Raw genomic sequence first — 26,712 nt, 5'->3', positions numbered from 1 at the left:
TAGGTACAACTTAAATCAGAAGCGACATTTGACAATCATCCACTAATCACTGGATCGGGGGCTCGCGTTAGCTTCATATCAGTACGTCCATCAGCAACCAAGATATCTCTGCCTAATACACAGCTTTTTAGGAAAGTGTACAGGAGCAAGTCTTTCCCCTAACAGCAGTGAATAAGGTCAACTTTGTCTAAGTGAGCTTTCAAGTAAAATTGGAGCAAGCCTTTTTCCGAAAAAAAATGCTTCCTTATATGAATCAAAATCTCCAATGAATCTCAAAGAAAATCAGAATTCGCTTCATTCTGATTTCATTCTGACAATCATGACAATCATAAATTGATCAAGATATTTAAATGGTCTAACTCCCGCGGATACATCTTCGTCTTCATCCCATAGAATGATAACCTTGATTATTTTCTCTCCTGCAAAAAGGGTCATCTTAACTGTCTGTTGTATTCCTTGCACCGGCGCGACGAACAGATAGGGGGTAGGGGTTTTGGGGGAGCTTGGTACTCTTAAAAAGTTGAACGACCAAGAACCACAAAGAAAAGGAAGAAAAAGAGACCATCCAGATTACAGAATAAAAAGTGTAAAATATGATATAATTATTCTTAATTTTTGTCAAAATCGATCACATAATTAGATTTTCATTTATAAAAGGTCAATATTTAGCTTGCTCACCTTGCTCACTTGCAACACTGATCCGCTTGCAAAAGTGATCAGTTATGCGGCCACCATCAATTTCAAGCCTAAACGCTCACGATTGTGTTAACATATTCTATACCATGCATTGTATTGTTTTTAACGCAGAAATAAAAAACAACAACAAAGAATGTGGGACAGCGAACTCATTTGATTACTACTGCTGCTGCTGCTGCTGCTGCTGCTGCTGCTACTACTACTACTACTACTACTACTACTACTACTAATGATCACAATGATACTAAATGATAATAATAATAATGATGTAAAATGAATGTGCATATGAGCCAGTCAAAGATGTCATTTCCAAACTTAATCTGTTATACTTCATATCATATAAAATTATACTTATTCAAATTTTGCCCTCCTAGAATGTAATAAAGGGATTAACAACCAATTTACTATAAAATAATACTGCTGAAACTTAATTTGTTACGCGACAGACATGTTACACATAAATATGAAAATATGAAATGATTCTGATATGAAAGGGGGGAGTGGAGACATAACATCATCAACCCTCCTGATGCATATTCATGACTGTATCAATCTAACTGTTTTCACCAATGAAATATTGCCAAATCTAAAATAAAAAAAAACTTTATTTCTTATCAGAGTTTGATTAAGTTTTCAGCATTTTGCTTGCTGAATTTCAAACTATTTATTTCGATATTATTTTTTCAGCCTGGAGTATACCAATTTAATTTGCCAAAATAGTAAGCATTTGAGTAAGCAAAGTTGAAAAAAAAAGTGTGGGGTTAGTTTTTGGCACTCCTTAGAGGTCTCAGAAAAACGAATAGAAAAGAAGGTAGAACATAAAGATCATCAGTGTCTTATTGAGTCATAAAATTGAGTGGGCAGAACATAATATAAAGCAAATTTTGTTAAAAGACGCGAGCGAGCGAAGCGACTAATAAGACATTTTCACATCTCTCTCTCTCTCTCTATATATATATATAAAAATATAATTCTGTGATCGATTTTGACATGATAATCAAACAGACATAATTCAACCTTTTCCCTATAATTCTTCTTTCTCCTTTTCCTTGTTTTTCTTCACTTTTCTTGCAAGGTCGTTGTAGTTTTGTGGAGAGTGTCCTAAGCCACCCACCCCCTCCCCCGGCCGCCCCCTGAGTGGGAACCATGATGTGACTGTTTAAATTGTTTATTTCACTTCTTCACTCAATAGAATGAAGCTTCATCAACGTAAATGTAGAAAGGCCAATAAATGAAGTTAAACAATGTGAAGGCAACTGGATAGATGTATCTTGCCATACAATCTACTCTGTCTGCCGTCCATGGCTCAATGACAACCTTAGTCTTTTGGGTTTCTTCATCACAAACATCAGGAGTGGTTTTGAGTGGTGCAGCATACTGTGCTTGGTATCTAATCAGCTGTTCGTCGCTTAATCCAAGTTTGGTATTAGCCCCACAAGATGACTTATGAGATTGTTCCAATGCTTCGATCGCTTCTTTTCGTTTTTTCTGTAAAAATGAAGTTTGTTAATCAGGAAACAGACAAAGAGTCAGATTATTGCACAGTTTAAATGTAAACAACCACATTAAAGATGTAATGAAAAAGAGTCGCACAAAATTCCACATATGAAAACAGGGGAGTATCCAGCCTTCGCCAATGGGGGGGGGGGATTTTTTTCACCCATATTTTCCCCGAACGGCCGCTCAAAGTTGATTTTAGTTTGTTTATTTGAAGGGGGTAGTCCTAAAGTCACCTTTTAGCTTCATTCTTATAAAACAACATCAATATGCTATAAGTCCTATTCAAAAAGCGCAAGCGCGAGCTTATTTTTTTCGATATTTCATGTATTTTGTCCTGAAAATGTAACATTGTGGGCAATGTTTGTGATCCTTACCATGTACAGTCCGACCTCTCTTATCCGGACACGTTGGGACCAGCACCAATCCGGATAAGGGATTTATCCGGATCTGGGAGACCCAATATTAAATACACGCAGCTGCGCTGCCGGCTGCCTCCCCAGGCCGGCGGCGGTAGCTACACTGCACTATTGTAGTGGGCGTACGGTAAAGACAATATTCACTGCAGAGTCAGTGCAAATTATAGGCAGTGTTTTTTATTGAAATGAAATCGATCGATGGCCAAAACTCTTGGATAATTTACCTGCTAAAATGACTGAGGTATACATCGAGCATACTTCGAAAGAAAGTGAATGACTCGATGAAACCAAGTTTTAAAATTAGATCATCGCGGCGAGTATCGCAGCTTCGCAATGTCAGCCATTGTTCCACTGACTGTAGGCTCAAACATGATAGATGGCGCTGTCCGTATTGAGGCCTAAAGTTAGCTAGCAAGACATGTGTTGTTTTTCCCGCGAATCAAAAAGAGAAACGTGATGAAATGTTTGCGCTGCACCCTGATTTACTGGAAATTATCATTCCTAAAGTTCTTTTGGTGATTTGGGTGAGATATTTTCATGAAAAATATGTTTGGTGTAGGGTGACTATGTTGGGAAATATATGTAATCAGAGTGGGTTTATGTATAGGATTGAGTTTAGATTGAAATCTCATTTCCTCACGTACCTGTACTAGATTTAAAAAAAAAAAAAAAAAAATCTCGGCAAGTGTGCGTCCGGATAATAGAGAGATCCGGATGCGCGTTTCCGTTTTACACCCTGGCGAAGGCATTTTCCGGAAAAGTAGCCAAAAAGCGACTAGTGAAGAGTCTACACACGTCGCTGGTTGCATGCAGCGTGCGACACAGGCGAGTCCACCACCGCATGCAATTTGCACAGTTCCTGATCAGAGCACAGAGTTCCTCGGCACTTCATGTACAGAGAGAGCGGCAGTCAGGAGTGAAATCCGAACATGCTTTTGCAGTCGCGTTGTTTATGATAGTTTTTTTTTTTCTAAAAATAAATTATTAACTAAATAAATAGAATGACAGACAAAATCAAAATAAGCAGATACTTATAATGGAAAGACAAATTGAAGTTTGATGGATTGATACACTTATAGAAGCTGCCGAAAGATAGATAGAATACTGATAAATAGATAGAGACAAGATAGACAGATAGATAGATAGATAAATAGAGAGAGAGAGAGAGGTGGATAGATAGATCGAAAGAGGGAGAGATGGATGGATAGATAGATAAATAGAGAGAAGGGGAGAGACAGAGAGGTCGATATATAGAGGGAGAGGGGGAGAGAGAGAGAGAAGGATAGATAGATAGAGAGAGAGAGGGAGAGATGTTGTAGATAGAAATATGGACGAACAAGGAGAAAGAGAGAAAAAAGACAGACATCAGATGCTAGAGAAGGAGAGAGGGAGAGAATTTGAGAGACAGATAGATATATAGAAAGATGAGACAGAGAAGTTAGACAAATTAACAGATAGATAGATACTCTAGTTAAAAATAGATAAATACATTAGATAGAGAGAAATAGAGAAAGACAGACAGATGGATAGATAGATGGATAGAGAGATAGATAGAGAATTTGAGAGATAGATAGATGTCAGATAGATCAAGAATGAGAGAGAAGAGCGACAAATTAACAGATAGATACTGTAGTTACATAGGTAGGTAGAGAGAGAGAAAGACAGACAGATGGATGGATAGATAGAGAGAGATAGAGAATTTGAGATAGATAGATGTTAGATAAAGAATGAGAGAGACAGAGAAGGTTATTAGATAGATAGATACTGCATAGATAGATAGAGATAGAATTTGAGAGATAGATATATAGACAGATAGAGAGAAAGACAGACATCAGCAAATCGGCAAGGCAAATGATCAAGGCAAACATTCGTATTGAACCTGGAAAGTATAAGCTCAGCTGCTATGTTCTGCGGATAACTTCGGTGCGGACTTTGGATCGCGCGCCCAGCTGATAATGTAAACAAACGTAGACGTAGACTCTTCACTAGTCGCTTTTTGGCTACTTTTCCGGAAAATGCCTTCGCCAGGGTGTAAAACGGAAACGCGCGATCCGGATAAGGGGAGGCCGGATAAGAGAGGTCGAACTGTAACTAAATAATCACTGCAAGTGCGAGCCGAATTTTTTAATATAGGACTACGTTCTGGGGTGGTATTCTGAGGTCATTTTATCTTTAAAATATTTTATTTCATCTCTTAAAATGAAATTGGTATTCTGAGATGAGATTTTATCTCTCAGATAAAATTTTAGATTTTATCTTGCGTATCTACAGATGATACGCAACAGAATTAACAATGCCTGCGTACACCTACCCATCGCGTATCTGGCCGTTGCAACGCAAATGATGTGCTTGCGCCCATGTTACTTTGAAGAAAAAATAAAATAAACTTAAAAGAGGGTAGAGGCTATTTTATCTCTGCGACGTTTATTTCACCAATATTTCTAGGTGAATTAACACCAAATGGTGACATAAAAATGAAGAAAAATTATATTTTTATTGAGAATAACACCTTAACGTTATTCCTGTACAATCAGAGAGTATTTCATAAAATTTTTCTTGACTTATATTGTCTTTGAAATGATGCTTGAAAAGATGCGATAAAGACTTCGAAAAAAGATGAGAGTATTGTCCTTTTTGTTAAAATGAAATCTCGGTAAAGACGCGTAAGCGTATAGTGCAAGCGTATTTGAAGTCAATAAATTGACGCAATCTCACCCCTTTGCCACACCTCCTGGCGGAATGGATTTTAATTGGTTGAGTGATATGAGAGAGCTATAAAAGCGTGTTTCTAATTGGATATTGATTAAAAAATAGGTGTGTCTTACAGAGATAAAATGAAGATAAAATGGTTCTCAGAATACCAATTCGGAGAGATTTTAAGGGTATTTTATCTTACTGATTTTAACAGAGATAAAATATTTTATTTTATCTGAGATAAAATGGATCTCAGAATACCACCCCTGGTCTGATCTTAAAGCTCAGGGATCTATTAAGGACTGTTTGCAGTTAGCCACACAGACAATACATATTTCAACAATTAAATCATGCGAGCACGAAGCGCGAGCGGAAGATTTTTGACTTTCCGACCTAAAACCTGAATGACTTTCTAAGCACTTTTTGTAATCATGAACGGGTAGGGAAATAACTAATCAATTAATGCGAGTTCGCGCGAGCGGAAAAATGAGATTTCAGACCTAAAAAACGGGACATTAATTTTATCATGTTTTGTGAATCCTTATAAAAAGATGAGTAATTGCTTATCTTCCTAAATCAATTATGTGAGTGCAAAGTGCGAGCAATTTTTTTTTATATATTCATCTAAAACTGGATAATTTAAGCTCGTTTTGAATAAAGAACAAGCTGTGTATCTTAAATAAACATGCATCCGCGTGTTTCAGAATCAGACCTAGAATCTTGGCATTCTGAATACATTTCTTTCATGAAGATAAATAATGCGAGCCCGAAGCGCGAGCTAAAAATATTTGATATTCCGTTATGAAAAAGGGTCAATTTAAGCCCTATTTCAAACACCTGTGTATAGATGAATATTTTTAAGTTGATGTGGATCACACTTAATAAATGATGTGAGTGCGAAGTGCAAGCCGATATCTGTTATTATTATTTTGACCCAGGACCGGAACATTATAAGGAAATTTTGTCATCATATTAGGAAAAATATGACTATCTTCATATTCCTATTCCTAAGCGCGAGTTGAAACTTGTCGATAATCCATTCTGAAAAAAGGGACAATTCACTTATTAGTAATAATTCATGAAAATGTTATTGTCTTATTTATTAATCTAATAAGCCTAACGAGTGCGCGAAATTTGTTGATATTAAGGCTTGAAAAACTTGATATTTAAGCACTTTTATAATTAAGAATAGGATGCATGGGTTAGTATATTTCTAAATATTAATGCAAGCGCAAATTGCGAGCCGAAATTTTTGATAAACTGTAATCAAAAGGGTATATCAAGTAGTTTGCTATATGAATACAGAGGTACACATAACTTACCAATCAAAATGCGAGCGCAAAATGGAAAGGGATGTTTTTTTAATTTTGTGGAATACACGAAGGTAATTGGCATGTCGAATAATGCAAGCGCGCATAGCACGGGAAAAAATGTTGATATTCAGACCATAAAACGGCCACTAAAAAAATGAATCAAACAAAATAAGGAAAGCTCGAATTCCGAGCTGAAATATGTTTTGTGTATTGACTTCAAAATTTGATTTTAAGCTCCATATCAGCATGTTGGGCAAGATATATATTTCATTGAACAGGTAATGCGAGCGTGAAGCGCAAGCAAAAAATGAATAAATAATGAAAGAGGGTGACAAGTAAGATTTTTTTCTAAGTCTTCCCCTCACCTTATTTTATTCACTCGTCTACCTACTCTCATTTTGCTCGTACTTTTTCTCTTCTCTTTCCCTTCTTTTTATTTTTCTTTGTTTTTTGCTCTACCAATGGGGGGGGGGGCGGGGCCCTCGGACCCTATGGATCCGTCTATGTGAAAACAATCTGTTGATTCTTGAAGTGCATTTATCAAAATGGTAGCTGAATTCTCAATATAGATTAGAGAAATCAATATTCATTAACCTACACATATCAATGTATCAGATATGCTGCATTTGTTGTATAATCCACGTAACTTTTTGTGAGAAACTTATAAATAACATACAATTTTTTATGAATCTACCCCTATCATTCCTTCCATGGGATATCATTATCTTTTTACATGCACAGAGGCACGGCGAGAAAAAAAAACACAAGCGCTATGATTCTGTCATATTGGTCAGATATTCAAGGAAATTCGACAAAAACGATGTTCCATTTCCTTCTTTTTTTCATTTAGGTTATACTTCTATAAATCCGTGACGTCACGAAACTTTGATATACTAACTTAATTGTGTTAAACAGTTTTTACATACATACATCCTGGATTATAATGCCCAGGTATGTTATTCTCGTCTAGTCGGCAAAGTCGTAAGAATAGATGAGGAATTATTCTACTTATAACGTTTAATTATCAGGGGTTAATCAGAGTTGTCAGTAGATTGGAAGGCAAATAAGCGTGCAAGGACTTTGCCATAATTACAAATGTTCCACAATGCTCCTGCGATATCCATCTGAATGTAATTTATTTCTATAATATAAATATCTTAATTAATGAATACTAAGCTAATCTTAGCTTTCACAATAACAGTACGAATTGTTGAAGTGCATACACCGTGGACATTGATGGCGTACCTTGTGTGAAGTGTGTGTTTTATCACCATTTCTGATTAAATTCTACCGGTACTATATATCAAACTTACCCTTACGATGAGTAGATAATTAGCCAGAGCGAATTCAATCAAGGCCATAAAGACAAAGAAAAGACAGGCTGCTAGCCAGATATCAATAGCCTGAAAGAAAACAATCCAATATTGTGATTTAATCACCATTCATGCATAAAGGATTTTACAATTGACTCTATAATACAAGACAAGTTTCTGTCGCATTCTCTTTTGTGTCTTTGACGGTTATAAAAATATGACCAACTATCGTTAAGAATAATTACTAAAAGGACAATACACATACAAATAAAACTACTACATGAAAAATAAAATAATGACTGACATGAAACATTTGATGGTGATGCTGCTGCTGATAATAATAATAACAATACATGCATTATTATTATTATTATAATGATGATGATAATAATAATAATAATGATAATAATAATGATAATAACAACAATTCATGCATTATTATTATTATTAATGATGATGATGATGTTGATAATAATAGTGATGATGGTGATGATGATAATAATAATGATAATACTTACGATAATAAAAAATAATAACATAACAATAGTAACAATAAAAAAATAACCTTTGCGTAAGTGACCACCGGAAGTGATTCCTGCATCCCAGCAGTCATAGTGGTGATGGTGAGTACTGTTGTTATCCCAAGGGAGACCCTTGCAGGAGCTGCTTCAGCATCGATACAAAATGAAAGCCAAGCCACTGTGACCAAAAGCATGCTAGGGATATAGACAGTCAGAAGGAATGACTGCATCTGACGTTGAAATGTGAAGGAAATGGTCACCATGCTATAGTTTCCTGCTTCAAGAAAAATAAACAACATACAAAACATATCAGTGCATCTCATACGCATTTTTAAAAAAAAATAATCGACATCATTTAAAAAATGTTGTACTGAAGGGTGGGGATGTCCTATTTCCCTTAAGTGTTAAAAAGTTGTAGTTTTGTATTCATCAACGTCGTAATTCAAATCATATTTCTCTAGATATTTTGATTTTTTTTTACATTTTTTATTACAATATTACTGAATGGTTTACAAAATTGTTTTACATTACTTGTTGGATTAAATCACTTGCAAATTTTCAAAAATAGTGTGCATTAATCTTCGCCAAAAGTACATGTATTGCCTCGTTACCCGACACATTCTTCAAGGCGTATATCAAATTTTAAAAATGAGAAATTGTTGTGGGTCTTTACGAAACAAGTGGATCGCCTCTTGCAGTCTCGCCTGCATTACGCGATTTGATATACCAGCAGTGCTGACTTTGAAAACAGCTATTAAATTATTATTCACCAAAGAAAACACTCATATATAATAAAATACTATGTCCATTTACCCAACATGACCTATGACCATGATCATGTGACCTTAGACATGTGCAAAAAATAAATCATTCATACTTGATATGTCTGTGTTTCATGAACTACATGTGTAGATTCATAAACTTGATAAGTTATGATGCCAATTCAATACTGCCAAAGTTCGTTGACCCTAAATGACCTTTGACCTTGGTCATGTGACCGGAGACTCGCACAGGATATTTAGGGATACATAATTGCTCTTATGTCTAAGTTTCATCAACTAGATCCATAAAATTTCAAAGTTATAATGGCAATACCACAAATACCCTCAACATGGTCAAAGTTCGTTGACCCTAAGTGACCTTTCATCTTGGTCATATGACCTGAAACTCGAGTAGGATTTTCATGCAGTGATACACTATCACTCTTATTTATGTCCAGTTTCATGAACAATACGCCCGCCTGTAACGCGGAAAATGTAATTATTGGTCAAGCAAGAAAAGTGGAAGGTGGCGACTTGACCTTTGACCTTTTGACCCAATATCAATAGGCTTCCTAGGATCTATGCTAGTATCATGCATATACACACCAGATTACATGAGCCTGGTTGAGATAAACTAAAGTTTTCGCGTTTACAAGGACTTCAGAAGGGTAAGATGAAAACATGTCACTGACCTTTGACCTTTTTACCTCAAAATTTATAGGCTTCCTGGGATCCATGCTAGTATCATACAACTAAATTATATGAGCCTAGGTTAAGCTGAACTGAAGATATCGCGTTTACAAAGAAAAGTTAACGGATGGTCAGACGGACAGACCGACGAACGGACGGAAGGACACCGAGTGTAATACCATAATACGTCCCGTGGGACGGGCGTATAAAAATATCAAAACAACAAGAAATGTGTTATACAGCTTTCAGATATACCTACTATATATGTATAGTAAATTTCTGGATTGCGTGGAATTAATTTTCAGACATAATGCCCCCTTCACTCCCTCTGCTTTAGGAAAATGACTCAAAAGCACCTTTCTGCTTAAAGAACGATTTCATGACCTACTTACATGTACTTCATTTGTCTATATCATTCTTTTTATTTGAGTATGGAGGGAACTTCCCCTCTATAGGCCTCTACCATTATAATAATCACAAGTTTGTATGAGAGGGAAGATCACTGGAGTATACCAGACTTACCGGTTTCCAAATTCAGGACACTCCCACTAGTATTCCACTTCGACTGCAGGACAAAACTAGGAATAATCAATTCTTTAGGGATTTCGACATCTTCATCCTTAATTGTTAGCATCATATCCTTTGTCGTGTAACTGTCTGCAAAAATATGAATGAGAATGATATGCATTTAGGTTGAAATGGAAATCCTTGGTCATATTATGTAGAATTAGTTTTTTGTTTCATCAATCAAGTGCTATGGTGACGTGAATGAAGTCACAACGTAACAAAACGATCTAATTGGTATTGTGTTCCAATGAAATATTAGACTTGACTAATCAAAGTGCAAGTTGCATCACAGTTTCCAAAAGACATTGCAGTAGAAATTCACATTATGTTTCAAGTAACCCTGTAAAATACTACATTAAACAAACGAAAGTATTTATCAATTCATTGATTTATTTTCGTAGAAAATCAAAACACATTTACACCGCTAGTAGTTGAAATAAATGTCCATTATTGAACTCTTAAGGGAGACTCCAGGATTAAAATAATACGATTTGAACACATAAAGTAAAATCAGAAAAACAAAACACAGAAAATTTGATAAAAATCGGACAAGGAATAAGTTATGGCATATTCATTAAACGTTGCCTATGGGTAAAACAGTTATATACATGTCTTCTTGAGTACGCAATGAGCAAGCTGATGATTATCCGCCCTATTATTATATATTTCGTGATATCAAATAATGCATATTCAAATTTTGTCCACTAAGAGTGAAAAAATGATTGATAGCTGATTCAATGTGCATGATTATCACTGGTGCGACTTATTTTGTTACAAGAGTGACATTTCGTACACACAATGTATAGAAGACATGAAATATTCATGTTTTATGTAATAACGTACGAAAAAGGAAAGTGGGACATGGCATCATGAGCTCATCTATTTGATGTTAATGACGAAGTGCATATAAATGTTTTCACAAAATATTGCTGACTTTGAAGTTCAATAACTGGTGAAATTTGCATACCTTTTATTTTTTATGCTTTGCTAGAAACATTATTCAGTTGGAAGGCCAGAGTTTACCTTATCTCATAAATGATAAAATACTTAAAAATTATTTCTCACTTTGTATGGCGTAAGAGGCAAGGCCTTGGAGTGGTTTCAAGATGCGATCGATAGAAAAGATTGTTTCTCTTAATGATGAAAATTTCCACAACAAAACCTTAACTGAGGAGTTCCACATGGAAGTTTACTCGGACCTTTACTTTTCTTATTTATACCAGAATCGTTCTCGCTTACTTTCGTTCATTTTGTTTGAAGATGACTAACACATGATTTTATCTGACCCACACCCAAATGTTCTCATCAGAACTACAAATACGGAACTAATAAATATTTCACAATGGATCGAATCAAACAAATCAATTTTCTGAAAACCCAATGCTATTTAGCAGTTCTATTAGTAATCTACCTGCCAACTTATTAATTGACGACACAATTCTTGAAAAAGTCTCCTCACTATATTTTTAGAAATTACTATAGTGAAAATTTATCTTGGAAATTTAACATTGACAGCATAATTGTAAACTATTTCCCAAAATATCGGAACAATTAAAATATAATTTCCCATCTCAAACTCTCTTAATTTTATATTTTTCTTTAATCATATCTAATCTTAATTTCGATATCCTTGCTTGGGAAACGCTTCCAAAGTTCATACTATTCTTGTTAAAAAAAATCATATTTATATAATTTATATATATATATATATATATATATATATATATATATATTTTTATATATATATATATATATATATATATATATATATATAAAGGTTTATTATCACAATAATGTAATTTTCAAAGCCAAAAGATATTTTTTTCTTTATTAGTAGGAAAAAACTCGCTTAAATACAATCAATGCAAAAGAATTGCTAAACATTTTTTTCAAATTCATTCACTAAATACAGCTCCTAACAAGAGTACCCAACAAGATATTCAGACTCTTTTTAAAATTCCCCTGACAATAAACGTTTTTGCAAATAAGATCTTTACGTTTATTGGCACTGAATTCTGGAATTCATTAGATGTCAGCTTAAAGGTACCCCAAAGTTTGCATAACTATAAAAAAAAACATATTGCTTTCCAAATACGTTTCATCTCAACATTGATTGACTTGCAGACCCGCTTCTCTCCTTTTTCTCTCGCTCTTTCTTTTACTATTCCATATCAGCCTTTTCTTTTTTATTCATGTCTATAGTCCACTTTTAAAACAATAATATAAATTTTTAAATCTTAGTTTAATCACTGTGTCTGTCTTTTCATTTATTCTCACTTACACATCCTATTTCTTACCCTGTAACTGTCTAATTATGTGGAGTAAGTCTAAACAGTGTTGGGATAATTCTGTATTTTATTTCATGAGAAACAATTAAATTATAATTATAACGTTCGTATTTTAAGGGACCTAAGAAATACAAGTCATGTTTTTTAATTCAGGTTCCACCACTTTTGTGTTTTCGCAGAAATCTTTTTTCCCCCCAATTTATTGTTGCTTAGTCATTGAATACTTACTATTTTTCTAAATATATTCCTTTTTCAAAATAATTTTGTCATCCTATTATTCTGTGTTTATGATGGGTGTTTAATTATGAATTGTAAATGAAAACAAGAGTGAGGAGTCGACGCCCCATTTCAGTTTATTTCAGATCCCTGCACACCAAACAAGCTTTGCTCTTTTATGCAGGTCTCCTCATATTTCACCATATTTTAAGTTGTATTTGATTTCAAATTGCTGTATTCAATTTAGATGAATGCTATTTATTCATCTAATCTATTATTTCTTCGGATGTTATATTGTTTTTGTATTATGTTAATAATTGAATATGTAATATAAAGTCAATATCAATCTAATCAAGTATCATCATACTTACAGCTCAGAACGTTTAGTGAACACCTCTGAGAATCAAATGGAAAACGATGTAGACTCATGAAGCAAGCTGAAGTTAATGTGACCCTGAGGAGAAATCATGACAAGAGACGCGGGAAAGTATGAAAATATAAACTTCACCATAAAACAGTATTTAGTTAATCATTTTATTTCTAATTCAAAATATTTTTTTACAAAAAGTGTATTATACAATTACGTGGTGTAATTGTCATCTTAACACAATAGACTATAATACAATTTCAATAATACAATTTATTGAATAAACAATACTACATACAATATAAAGCTATATTGTCAACACTCAGTATACATGTATAACAACATTGATGGCGACGATAGAAAAGATGATGATTAGTGATAATTACAATGATACTACTATACGACATAACTACTACTACTACTACTACTACTAATACTACTACTACTACTACTACTACTACTACCACTACTACTACCACTACCAACTACTACTACTACTACTACTACTACTACTACTTCTACTACAACTACTGCTACTACTGCTGCTGCTACTACTACTACTACTAAAACTACAACAACAACAACAACTACTACTACTACTACTACTACTTCTACAGCAACAACAACTACTACTACTACTACTACTCTATATTTCTACTACTACCACCACCTACCTACCTACCTACTACTACTACTACTACTACTACTATTTCTACTACTACTACTACTACTACTACTACAACAACTACTACTGCTACTACTTCTAATACTACTACTAATACAAGAACTACTACAACAACTACAACTGCTACTGCCACTACTACTACTACTACTCTATACTTCTACTACTACCACTACCTACTACTACTACTGCTGCTGCTGCTGCTGCTACTACTACTACTACAAGAACTACTACTGCTACTGCTACTACAACAACAACAACAACAACAACAACTACTACTACTACAAGAACTACTACTGCTACTGTTACTACTACTCTATACTTCTACTACTAGCACTACCTACTACTACTACTACTACTACTATTTCTACTACTACTATTTCTACTACTACTTCTACTACTACTACTATTACTACTACTACTTCTACTTTTGATTCTAATTCTACTACTAATACAACAACCCATACTTCTACTTTTTTTTCTTCTTCTTCTTAAATATATCAACCATTATATCAAATATAATGATGAATTGATAAATGATAAACGATAATAACAATAAAAATGATGATAATAAAACAATAACAGCATTTGTATTTATATGTTCTGCTTAATTGTTGGTCATAATGTGCATCAGCTTTAGAGTAAGTTCATAATTCGCAAATGATAATCAGGAGGTATCAATGAAATGCTATTAGTTGTACTTCAAGCGATATGAGTTTTAAGGTCACTAATCTGTTAGTTTTCCCATAAGAAATCAATAGCATGAAGAGAGAGAGGTTCCGAGAACGCTTCGTTTAATCCATTCAGATAACAGGAAAGGAGGGGAATCAGATCAATGTAGAATTGCCGCATATTCCATTACATATGTAACTGGACAATTAGTGCATAAGGTCAACGTTGATTTGTCATAATCAAATTTCACATTAAATAATTAAGGAAATAATTCTATCCGTACTGTGTTATACCTCTGTGTTACCCTAAAGGTTTGGTCAATTTGATGAGGAAAATAATGGTACACACACGAAAAAAAAATCTGACCATAACCGAAAGTGATATTCAACATATCCTTGATTCTGTCTTAATTTTCTTTCGCTTTTCTTAAAAGCATCCCGTCTCCCCTCCCTCTCTGTCCCTCCCAGTCTCCCCCCCCCCTCTCTCTCTCCCTCTCTTCTCCCCCCTCTTTCTCTTTTTCCTCTCCTCCATCATGTGGATCAATCGATACAAGTCTTGCATATAGTATACGCTGCACATAAAAGCCCATTAATATAGCAAAGATGCATATGTATACGGTGGTCCCATTTCGGGGTATTGGTAATATAATCTGGTTCATTGACAGAAGGAAGCAACTAATTTCTTTAATCATTCTGCAAGCAAATCTTTGAAGGTGCTTCGAATGGTAATAATGTTTACAGTATACATTAAACAGAGGTATTGATGGACATTGATATTGGTCATGCAAGGGCGTCGCCACAATTAGGGGTGCTATAGGAGCATTCCTCCCCTCATGATACAAGGTAAATAAAAGCGGACAAAATAGGGGGAGTGTTCAAGTAAGAAAAAAGAATATTTAAAAAAAGGAATTTATTTTTAGAAGGTAGTAAAACTCAATTTTTCTAAAATAAAAAACGACATCACATAGTTCTTGCCCCATCATAATACCGTGGCGCCTTCCTTAATAATGTCCATAAACCTGCCAGAATCTTACCTTGTGCTCCTAAAAACTGTTCCATCGGGTTGAATGGTCGTCACAATGTTAGGAACTGTGATGTCATGTGCGTGACCACCTTTTTCATAAAGAAAGTAGAGGTCCGGGGACCAAAATATATCCCCGTCGTTAGACACGAATATTCTTTCGTGTGTTTTATTGAAGGCAAGTCGAGGGTCCTTCCAGTGCTTCCGAAAGTACAGCGTCAAACGAAAATCCTGGTGAAAATCCAGAACAAAATTACAATGTAATATCAATGTTTATTAAGATTATTTAAAGGTTTAAAGGTCAAGTACATCTCAGAGAAATGTTGATTTGAATCAATAGAGAAAAAGCAAACAAGCACAACGCTGAACTTTCATCAAAATCGGATGTAAAATAAGAAAGTTATGACATGTGAAAGTTTTATTATTTTTCACAAAACAATATGTACAACTCAGCCCAAAATATTGGCAAGCAAACAAAAAAAAAATAAAGTTAAATGGGGGCAAGGTCCACTTGCCCCCCCCCCCCTCCCCATCCGCGCCTACTAATTTGAACAATTAGCAAGACGGAAATTTTAAGATTACATCGACGCATTAATTTGTTTTATATACAGACATGGGGATTTACAATGCGAGGAAGTATATTTTAAACTAAAACAAATCTACGACACTGTATAAGGAATATAAAATAGCCAATATGATAATGATATTTGTTTCGCAACTAGCGTACATTGTGAAAGCTGGGAGTTAGCATTCGCTGGATAGATGGACGCGACGCATGACTATAATGCTCGTAGTGGATGTTGATTGACATTCTACACGAGAAAGATGAGTCAGAAAAAAAATGAATGAGCAATGCTGATGTGTTTATGAATGATTTGAACGAATGAATAACTTATATCATTAATTCGAAACAAACTATCAGAGTGAAAAATGATCTGAAATCAGACATACGTACCATCGTGCTCTCTTCTATAGCACCCAGACTCTCGACATACAGTCCTACCCGTATCTCCACTGGAGGACCTGACATGTTCAGACACAAACATTAAAGTGTTGGCTTTCGTGGGGAATATAATACCATAGGATGGTTATCCAGTAACATTTAGATCGGTTGATGGGCATTGATTTAGATTCACTGATGAGTTTTATATTTGTAATGATTGATCAGCTTTGTTGAAATTAGCTGGACCAAAATGGGCCAACTCTCTTATCAATGTTGTAACATTTTTTTTTAATTAATTGATTCATTAAAACATATTTATACATGATAACATGTTCAGATAAAATGCACTTTTTTTAAACACGGTCCTGTTATATCAAAAATATCAAACAACATTAAAATACATACTAACTTATGTTGAGATACTGGGTATACTTAATTTATAATAAAAGTTGCAGGAAAATAGAAAGAGCAGGAGGACAGAATCTAAGGATGAAAGTGATACTTTTTTGAATAACAATATCAATTGCAGATTCGTCAACATAATACAAGAAATAAGAATTCCAGATACAAATAGTTCGCAAAACAGGCCCATACCATAAACATGATGAATATAGGAAAATTTGAATGGTAAAATGCATGGAGATGTGCAATAAAGCACAATTATATAGCTTTATGAGTACAGAATGTCGATCGCTTTTTGATGTCACATTAGTATTCATGCAATAACAAACGTTATTTCTTTCAAAATGCATAAACTACTTCACTGATGAGTTTTATATTTACTGAATATATATTTAAAGGTCAAGTCCACCTCAGAAAAATGTTGATTTGAATCAATAGAGAAAAATCAGAAAAGCACAATGCTGAAAATTTCATCAAAATCGGATGTAAAATAAGAAAGTTATGACATTTCAAAATTTCGCTTATTTTTAACAAAATAGTTATATGAACGAGCCATTTACATCCAAATAAGAGAGTCGATGATGTCACTCACTCACTATTTATTTTGCTTTTGATTGTTTGAATTATACAATATTTCAATTTTTACGAATTTGGCGATTAGGACCTCCTTGCCTGAAGCACAAAATGTTAAAATAATGGAATTCCACGTGTCCAGGGAGGAATGAAACTTCATTTCACATGACAATGACGAGAAAATAAAAATATTTCATATCCAAAAAAAAATTCAAAAGAAATAGTGAGTGATGTCATTAGTTCCTCATTTGCATACTGACCGAGATGTGCATATAACTGTTTTGTTAAAATGAAGCGAAACTTTAAAATGCCATAACTTTCTTATTTTACATCCTGTTTTGATGAAATTTTCAGTGTTTTGCTTGTTGAATTTTTCTCTTTTTATTCAAATCAAGTTTTTGTTGGGGTGGACTTGTCCTTTAAACTGTATATTGTCTTTGGCGAGAATATACTTAGATGGACAAGGTCGATAAACCGTAGTTTTTGTTAATGACGTAAATATCGGTGCAGTGGTTTCACGGTACACCATTATGTGATGTAAATAGTACATGTTTATACCAGCATATTATTACGAAAGCCACTGATTAGTGTTTATTATACGGCTTGCGTGCAGTAAGATCTGTCGTACAAAACGAGATGATTATTTTCGTGATATACCATTTTGAAAATTGGAATATAATAATTAAAATACAATCGTTGTTGTCTCCACCTGCATACAGACCTTGAAATAGCAGATATCAGTCGATCTTTAATGGTAAGCGTAATTGGATAATATGATACCGGGTAGAATGGTGGAATATCAATTGAGATCAATGAAAGTACCATATCACTCTAGCTCTGTAGACTTAAATCACTAGCTGGTCTTTTGACATGCATTTTGCACTAATGAGAAATATTGTGCAATGACTTTTGAAATATCGAATATCAAAGATTTTTGGATCTACTTGTCTTATCATTATATTCCAATCAGAAATGACGTTTTCTTGTCAATAGTGAAGAAGTTATGAAAACAAAGTCAAATATAACTTTTTAAAAATATAGTTGCACCCAGCCGATCATTTTGATTAGTTGTTTTAAGAGTTCATGGCCCCGGGTTCATGGCAATAAAGCTAATTCGGCCTTATTGCTCTCTCAAACGCCAAGAACCATAATAATGGAATGTATAACTATAGTTTGCGAAGCTATATCCTCTATCGGCAAACCCCTTGATAAAAACATGTAAGATGCATGCAAAACTGCTAAAAGTGACCATTCCCAACATCGATCTAAGCACAAAATTCACCCCAGGCAAAGTGGGAAATCTATCATCTTTTTGCTCCAATGAACATCACATCTTCTAGAAAGAATTGGAAAGAGACGTGATGTGAGAGAGATATCAGTCTGTTTTCACACTTTGTAGAGGGGCATTTTACCAATATAATGGGGATCCATTAACAGAATAAAATTGCCTTATTATCCATAGATCACACATCCTTGTGGCGCCTAGGTTGATATCCCTTTCTATATGGACAATTAAAAAATATATTAAGCGAATATTATGATGACCATGTTGTGGAACCAATATTCTTGGAATTCACAACTATAAAATCAGAAACCTTGCCTCTATACCATTTACATGTATGCTTTAAAAAATCATTTTGAGTTAAAAATTAAATGCTTAATATACTACTAATCCTTTTTGGGAGGGTGGCATTTTATATCTAATTGGGAAAATTAAATAAATAAATAAACAATTGGCCTCTCCCCTCTGCATGGTAAAGTTTGAATCCGTCTCTTTATGATTCTTTGAATTTTAATGATGAAAGAGGGAGGGGTGGATAGAAAAGAAGGAAATGAAGGGAAGAAGAGAAAAAGTAGAAAGAAAGAAGAAAGAGGATCAACAATATCTGCTGGTGTGATGTAGCTTTTGGTTATCTTACATCCATCCTAACAAATTGCCATGGCGCCGCACCTGTTAGCGCCGTATTGACGAGTATTCATGCATGGATTATTTTTGTTACTAAATAGTTTTTTTTATCTCCGAATGCAACGCAATCCACTTCAGTTTCTGTATTCACTGTGACAAATGTTCGGATTGTATTTGCTAGGTCATGTTTTACGCTATGACATTGATAAAATATACGTCAACAATGCTAGACCCACTGCACCTCTATTGTATTTTATTTTATCATTGATTCGTTGAACAAAATACAAAATGCAAGTAGGCTTAAACATGTAAGGTTTTTGGAGCTAAAGGTCAAATCTAAAATATAGGCATACCACGGGCAGTCTCAATGCTCAATTTCATGAATATTGAGAACTCATGATTGTCACTGTGATAAATCCCTGGTTGTACGAAAAAAATATGGGTGAAAGTGAGGAATAAAGGGCAAAAATATTAGGATGCTGCATGGGATGTATCCCCTGGTATGCTCGTTTGAATTATAGTAATTCAATGTAGTTGAACTGAGCAGTGTTTTCTATACATACATACATGTACATACATACATATATTATGTGCCACTAATGGCCATGAATCTGGATGGTTATATATTTTATGAGTGGCCCCAAGCAGTGGCGTAGCTACGGGGGGCCTGGGGGCACGTGCCCCCCCCCTGAGATTTAGTGTGCCCCCCTGAAAAAAATTAGCAGAGCAAGGAAAAAAGAAAAAAGGAAAAGAAGAAAGACGAAAAAGAGGAAAATAAGAGGAGAAAGACGAGTGAATGCAATAATGTGAGCGAAAGACTTGCAAAAAAAATCTCATGTTCCCATATAAAATTTTTGCTTGCGCTTTGCGCCAGATTTTGCCTGTTTGCAAGTTTGCGAGTTTTGAAGTCAATATGAAAAACATATTTTACCTCGGACATCGAGCTTTCATTATTTTTGTTGATTTATTAATTTAAGTGCCCTGTAAAATGTCCGTTTTATGGTCTACATATCAGCATTTTTTTAGCTCACGCTGCGTGGTCACATTGTTTGATTTGCCAAGTTCATATTGTCTACGTGTATTCCATAATGTTCCATTAGACAAATGTATTCAGAATGCCCAGATTCTAGGACTAAATCTAAATCTTGCGCGATAGCCTGCATGTTCTTTATTTAAAATGTACTTAAATTATTCAGTTTCACATCAGAATATCAATAATTGTCTGCTCACGCTTCACGATCGCATTATATCCTATTTATGATTTACTACATATGAATAGAGTGTCCTGCTTTTAGGTCTAAAATCTCAATTTTCTTCCCCCGCATCAATTGTTTAGTTACATACCTATCCTATTTCTTAATGCCAAAAGTGCTTAGAATTACCATTTTTAGGTCGGAATGTCAAAAAAATTTGCTTGCGCTTTGCGCTCGCATTATTGAAATATATACTGTCTTCGTGGGTAACTGTAAGCAGTCCCTTTTCGATTATGCTAAGAACAGTTAATATAAACGTCTGCTTGCGCTTGGCGTTCGCAGTAACTATCTTGTTCAGGATCACACATAACATTGCCCAGAATATTAAATTTTCAGGACAAAATACATGAAAGTAAACTAAGAAGTGACTGATCGGGGAAAATATAGGTGAATTTCTGGCCCCGTCCCCTATTGCGAAAGTCGGATCCGCCCTTGTGACACATACACACACACCGGAAAAAATGGTGCCCCCTGAAAAAGTAAGGACACCCCAGGAAAAAAATCCTAGCTACGCTACTGGCCACAAGTGCCCAATTATTGGCCTTTGATTGTTTGCGTCCCTTTTAATTTCCCGCATTGTGCTGTAAGAAAAAAAAGAGATCCTACAGAAAGTTTATTTAACAGTCTGTATATAGCGAAAGCATGTACGTGTACGTAAATACTTATAGCATAATTTTCTTTGTATATATTTTTTTGTAAATATATCTTAATAAGCTACAAGGGATAAGTGAGTAAATTGATATATGATCATTTGCTTTTTAACTATAGGATAAATTATTATCTCAGTTTTGGGGTACCTGTCTGAAATTACATTTCTACCTTGTTCCATGCAATGACCTGAAATTATTGAATATACATATACCCTATATTCCTCGCTTCATAGAATATGGAAAATAAGATAACTAAAATTTCAAAATTACAGAAAAATCGTTTTCTTTACAATAAAAAAAAAATAATTCAGAGACCTTTTTTTTTGTTTATTTTAATCGACCTCAGTCATTTTTATCAAAGTTGATTAGACTGGTGGCTTTTAAACTTGAGCACTTGAAATTATACTCATCTGATTACTGATACTTGATGACCATTATGTCAAACATTCACGGAATATTGATTTATGATGTCACTATGTATCTTGAATCAGGAACTTAAACTATGGTTGAATTTTTGAAGCAGATAAGACAAAATTGTAAAAGTTCATTGAACCCAATTGCCTTTTTACCTAAATTTCCTGACCTGATATTAACGCCGAATGATCTGTGACACTTTGTTCAGAGTTTCATGAAAAAGGTTCCTTACATTTTCAAAGTTATAATATATAATGACCTTCCAAATCATAACCCTGTATATAGCTATAGGTTAGAAGACTTTGTTGTCAACATCGCCGCCGGCGAAAAAGTGGCGCCTACATGTTCCGTATCTGCTTTGCAAGCGCGACAAATGATTAATTTACTAAGGTAAATATTACTAGTAAATCATTTTTAATGCTGCTTACTACATTGATGAAGTTGTGTGCAAATGTCATACGAAAGTAATGGCATTAGAGAGATTGGTTTTGACTCCAACGACACATCTTGTGGCCAATTAAGCGAAGGTGTAACCTTCAGCTGTCTGCTTCCTGTCATCACGACACGATAGCTCTTAACATGAATGTTTGACAATCCAACAAGACGTCATGTTGGTGTGGCGTGACACCGGGATAAGGGATTCTTTCCATAACTCTGAAAGCAACTACTGTACCAATTCAGTTATTAGATACAATTGAAGAGGTGGAAGAGGGGTCCTCCTGTGGTATTATTACAAGTAAAGTTCATTTGTATGTGGGTCGGGGAGGTTCTAAATTCCGACTCGCCATGTCCCAAACTTGGAAAACATCACATGCGGAGGGCGTAACTCACTTTTGGGTCATTGTTAGACCTTGGTAATCACATTTTTTAAAATTATCAAGCCTTGAATTAATTCAAATTCCTAGTGTTCCCAATATATTATTTTGCGAAATTGTCAATACATCAATATTTGCTCGTTAATTATTGGATATCGTTGGTGCAACTGTTTTTTTCCAAGGCCTTGTGCTTTTCATGTTTGTGCTCCCTCACTATAATGTTCAATGCGGTATCACCTTTATACCAGGGACGTTAATTCTGGTTTCGAATGGGGGGGGGGGGGTGCTGCAAGTAAAAACAAATCCAAACATTTCGAGAAAAAAAAAGAAAAAGAGATATGTTAACATCGTTGGTTTGATAGCATTTTTATGCCAATTGGGTGGATATGTAGTATTTTCCGGTGCGTTTTAAAACATATATGTCTATTAAAATAGCATATAAACTTTTAATTTTTCAGATTAAGTTGTCCAAATTATTTGGGGTGCAAATCGACATGTTTACCTCCCCCAATATTTTCATGGTGGCAATCGCCTTCCTGTCCCCAGGGCCGACGCCTCTGCTAAATACTATTTTATTGATCACAGACATTCAAAATGTATAAGTTTACCTCCGAGATTTTCAACTACTATAGGTTTTCAGCATTCCTGACCAGGGGTGGATCAAGAAGTTCATAATTTGAGGGATATGGAACATAACGTGTATGCATGGGTCTCTTATTAAAAACATTCTGACACACAGAAGAAAATATCTTTACTCGAGGTAAAATTATACAGAGATGTGATTATTGTTTCCGAAAAAACGATGATAGAAAAACAAATTGAGGGGGTTTTTTTCTCATGAAGGGGTACACATTTTGCCCTGCTCCCGAAATCGATTCCTGTTCAAGGCTGTCAATTTAAACTCTTGCTCTTCCTTCTGTATCAATGTTACCATTAGAATTTGCCCCTTGATTGAATGTATGGGATTTTCCCCCATAAATTGAGGTGAATAGGGCAATTTCATATCTAAATTCCACGCTTTTTGTAAGACTTAGATCACAGTTGTACAGATTGGGGGCGCCATGAAAACACTCCAATTTTCTTTTGAATAACTAACCCCCCCAAAAAAAGAAAAGAAAGAAAATTCGATGAAATATGGTACTATCTTCTGAATATCATATCAAAATCAATTACAAAGTTAGATGTTTGCATTTAATGTCAAAATTTTGCTCGCTTGTGTTGGTCGGTCGCAGCTTTTTTTTTTCAAATAAGTTTTGCACCACATACTCCATGTCTGGCCTCCATTTTTTTCTTTTTTTTAAACTCACTAGGTCACTGTCCGATATCAAGCAAGAGGTTGAAATCATATACCGTCACTTGCCCGCATAATGACATGTCTCTGTGCACTTTTCAACTTATCCAAACAAAATTATGTTCGATAATCCAACATATTTCCTAATCAGTTTGGCTTCCGTTTCTTAATATAATTCGGAGGACAAAGTACACTCGACCTTCATATCTTCTTATTACAAAAATGTCTTACGAAGTCATGATAAAATACTAATTATTCAGGTTATCTCTTTGTATCACATGAACAACTATATTGTACGACCATGAAACATACAAAACAACCTCTGTCTAAAAGAATAAAGATAATTGTTTATCAAGGTTTATCAAATGCTTTTTGTAATAAATAATTGTCATTTTTTTTTTACTAATGTTGATAACATTAGTGATTCGGAACAAAAAAACGAATAAGATATCTATACTTTCTCGAAATTTTCGTCAGTTCCTTCTACTTATAATTATAACGAAAACTATTGTGTTTTTAAATGGCTTTACAAAAGCAATATAACAGTTTCCATATAAGAAAGGGATGTTGAACTATCCAAAGCACTATAATAGTAAGAAAGAACAAAATATTCAATTCTACCGTAATATTACCTCCGACATTTGGCCGTAATCTCTTGTTGTATGAATCAGGAAGCTCGTAACAACTGCACCTGTATGAATTAAAGAAGGCAATTATCAATACGTCGGTTGTGTTGAATGTTCGTTTCTTTTTTGTAGAAAAGTTCATTCACACTTCATTCCACTTTTATTCGTCCAACAATTCATAATTAAAAAGTTAGTTTACCACTTGCTGTTACAGGGCTCTGGGAATGATTTTTGAGTGGGGTGCTGATGTAAATTTGAAAAGAAAAAAAAGGTTATTACTACAAAATGGAAGTCATATTGGTCTAGAGAAATATGAAAAAAAAATAGTTTTCACTACTAAATGGAGGTCATTTCGGTACCGATAAATTTTAAAAGAAAAAAAAAGATGGGGGGGGGGTCACTACGAAATGAAGGTCATTTAGATTATATTTCTCATTTTTTCACAACGTTTAGAATTCCAGGGGGTGTTGCCTATGGAAAATAATACACGCAGCACCCCAAGGAAAATCATGGGAGTGCTCCAGCACCCCCGCTTCCCAGGGCCATGTGCTGTCAGGTACTGGGGCCAAATTTACCCATATTCATATCGCTAAATTGCAAAAAAAGGGGGCAGGATGCAACAAACCCTACCGTAAATATTAGTCTCAATCAACATGGAAACTTTAAAATGAAATTAACAAACGTATTTGTATGGTCAGCAGTGCTGCCAGTATTATGGGGTGCGTAGATTGCCAAATTCTGAAAGGGAGGGGGGGGGGGGGACTCAGTAACACAGAATGATCGAAGCAAAAACAAATCACCACATTAGCCATGTGACCAAACGAATCAAAAATCAAATTGAATGATAACACCTGTATACTCACTTTGTAAGATACCCAGATATGGTCAATGTAATAATACGAAACATCCAAAGAAGCGACATAATGGCTAGTGAGAGCGAAGCTTGGAATGATGTGAATGTTGCTTACAGTCCGGGGGCTTAGAGCGAAATGCAGGCTGATCCGTTTGCATAGCAAGCTGATTGAAGTATATTGCATGTTATCTTTCTCTCATCGATATTTGAGTAGCATATTCCTTCTATTACTCAACGCGGCGCCATACGGCCACTGGTGTGTGTTGAGCAGTGCTCGTGTACTGATCATGCTGATGGGGCGTTCAGGGAAGTCCCTCGCCCCCACTCCACTAGCTTTCAAAACCATGAAACAATCATTAGATGTATCTAATAAGTTATAAAAATACTACAGTTAGTTATAGTTAGACATAACTTAACGCCAACATCTTGTCCCAAAATGCAGTACTGAATACTAGAAATGCTCATTCATTATCTCCTCAATATCAATGTTTAATTCCTTGCCCCTTAATTTAAAAACCCTATCCACCCTCTCTAGCTTTTAAAAAAGAACTCAAATCATATATTATGTACAGCACATGTAAAAATATCAATGGTTCGTGTGTTACAAATATGTTAATTACTTCGACTATGTATGCCTTTCTGTATTCTAATATGTGTGATATATACACGTATTATGTATTTACTTTGTATATTTTTATCATTTCTATATAGTGTATTATTTTTATGCTGTTAGGATCCCTTTTAATACCAGCTTTTGCTGAAAGGGGACCCTATTGAAATATTGTTTAAACAACATAAATAAATCTTCTCTTCAAATTTCTAAGTTATGAAATAAAATTGCACCCGAAATCTATAAACATTTTTAAAAAAGTTAGAATGTACAGAATCTCTTAAACTTGCATGTTGATTTTAGTGCTCTTTTTATTCTACCTGATTCTCTCTCAACTTGCTGTTTGTTAGTTGTAAAGTAATAGAAGATGTGATTGTTGCTTTCATATATTTTGTATGTCTTGTCAAGGGGAATCGCTGTTTTGCAAGATATGGTCATGGTAATTCCTCAGTCACATTTATGGTATACATAAGATATACATGACCGTTCACAGTGGGGAGGGTGGGGGACATTGGCCCCTAGAAAATTTTTTACTGAATTTTTTTTTTACAAAATTCTCAAAAGTGTGCATTAAATCCTTTAATTTCACCATTTAAAATGCAAAAGTATTCACATCGCTCACACGCTTTTAATCGATTTTTTTTTCAAAAGTTTTTTATG

At 34.7% G+C, this 26,712-nt stretch overlaps 1 protein-coding gene across 2 annotated transcripts; it reads right to left on the bottom strand.

Annotated features, from left to right (window-relative positions):
- Positions 1-907: 907 nt before the first annotated feature.
- On the bottom strand, positions 908-25,841 carry LOC121411007 (glycine receptor subunit alpha-2-like). Of its 2 annotated transcripts, none has more exons than XM_041603463.1 (9): positions 25,453-25,841; positions 24,596-24,654; positions 16,672-16,739; positions 15,730-15,947; positions 13,347-13,429; positions 10,427-10,561; positions 8,498-8,730; positions 7,933-8,022; positions 908-2,184 (listed from the first exon to the last, which is right to left on the bottom strand). In XM_041603463.1, exons 1-9 carry the CDS (start codon positions 25,509-25,511, stop codon positions 1,882-1,884), a joined length of 1,248 nt encoding a protein of 415 aa, XP_041459397.1. In that variant the 5' UTR covers positions 25,512-25,841; the 3' UTR covers positions 908-1,881. The 2 variants fall into 2 exon arrangements, with proteins under 2 accessions (XP_041459397.1, XP_041459398.1); XM_041603464.1 differs by having other exon boundaries at positions 8,498-8,727.
- Positions 25,842-26,712: the final 871 nt, after the last annotated feature.

The sequence above is a fragment of the Lytechinus variegatus genome, chromosome 3, assembly GCF_018143015.1.
Source record: "Lytechinus variegatus isolate NC3 chromosome 3, Lvar_3.0, whole genome shotgun sequence".
Classification (NCBI taxonomy): domain Eukaryota; kingdom Metazoa; phylum Echinodermata; class Echinoidea; order Temnopleuroida; family Toxopneustidae; genus Lytechinus; species Lytechinus variegatus.
The sequence above is the reverse complement of the archived record's forward strand: the minus strand, read 5'-3'. Positions and strand labels throughout refer to the sequence as shown.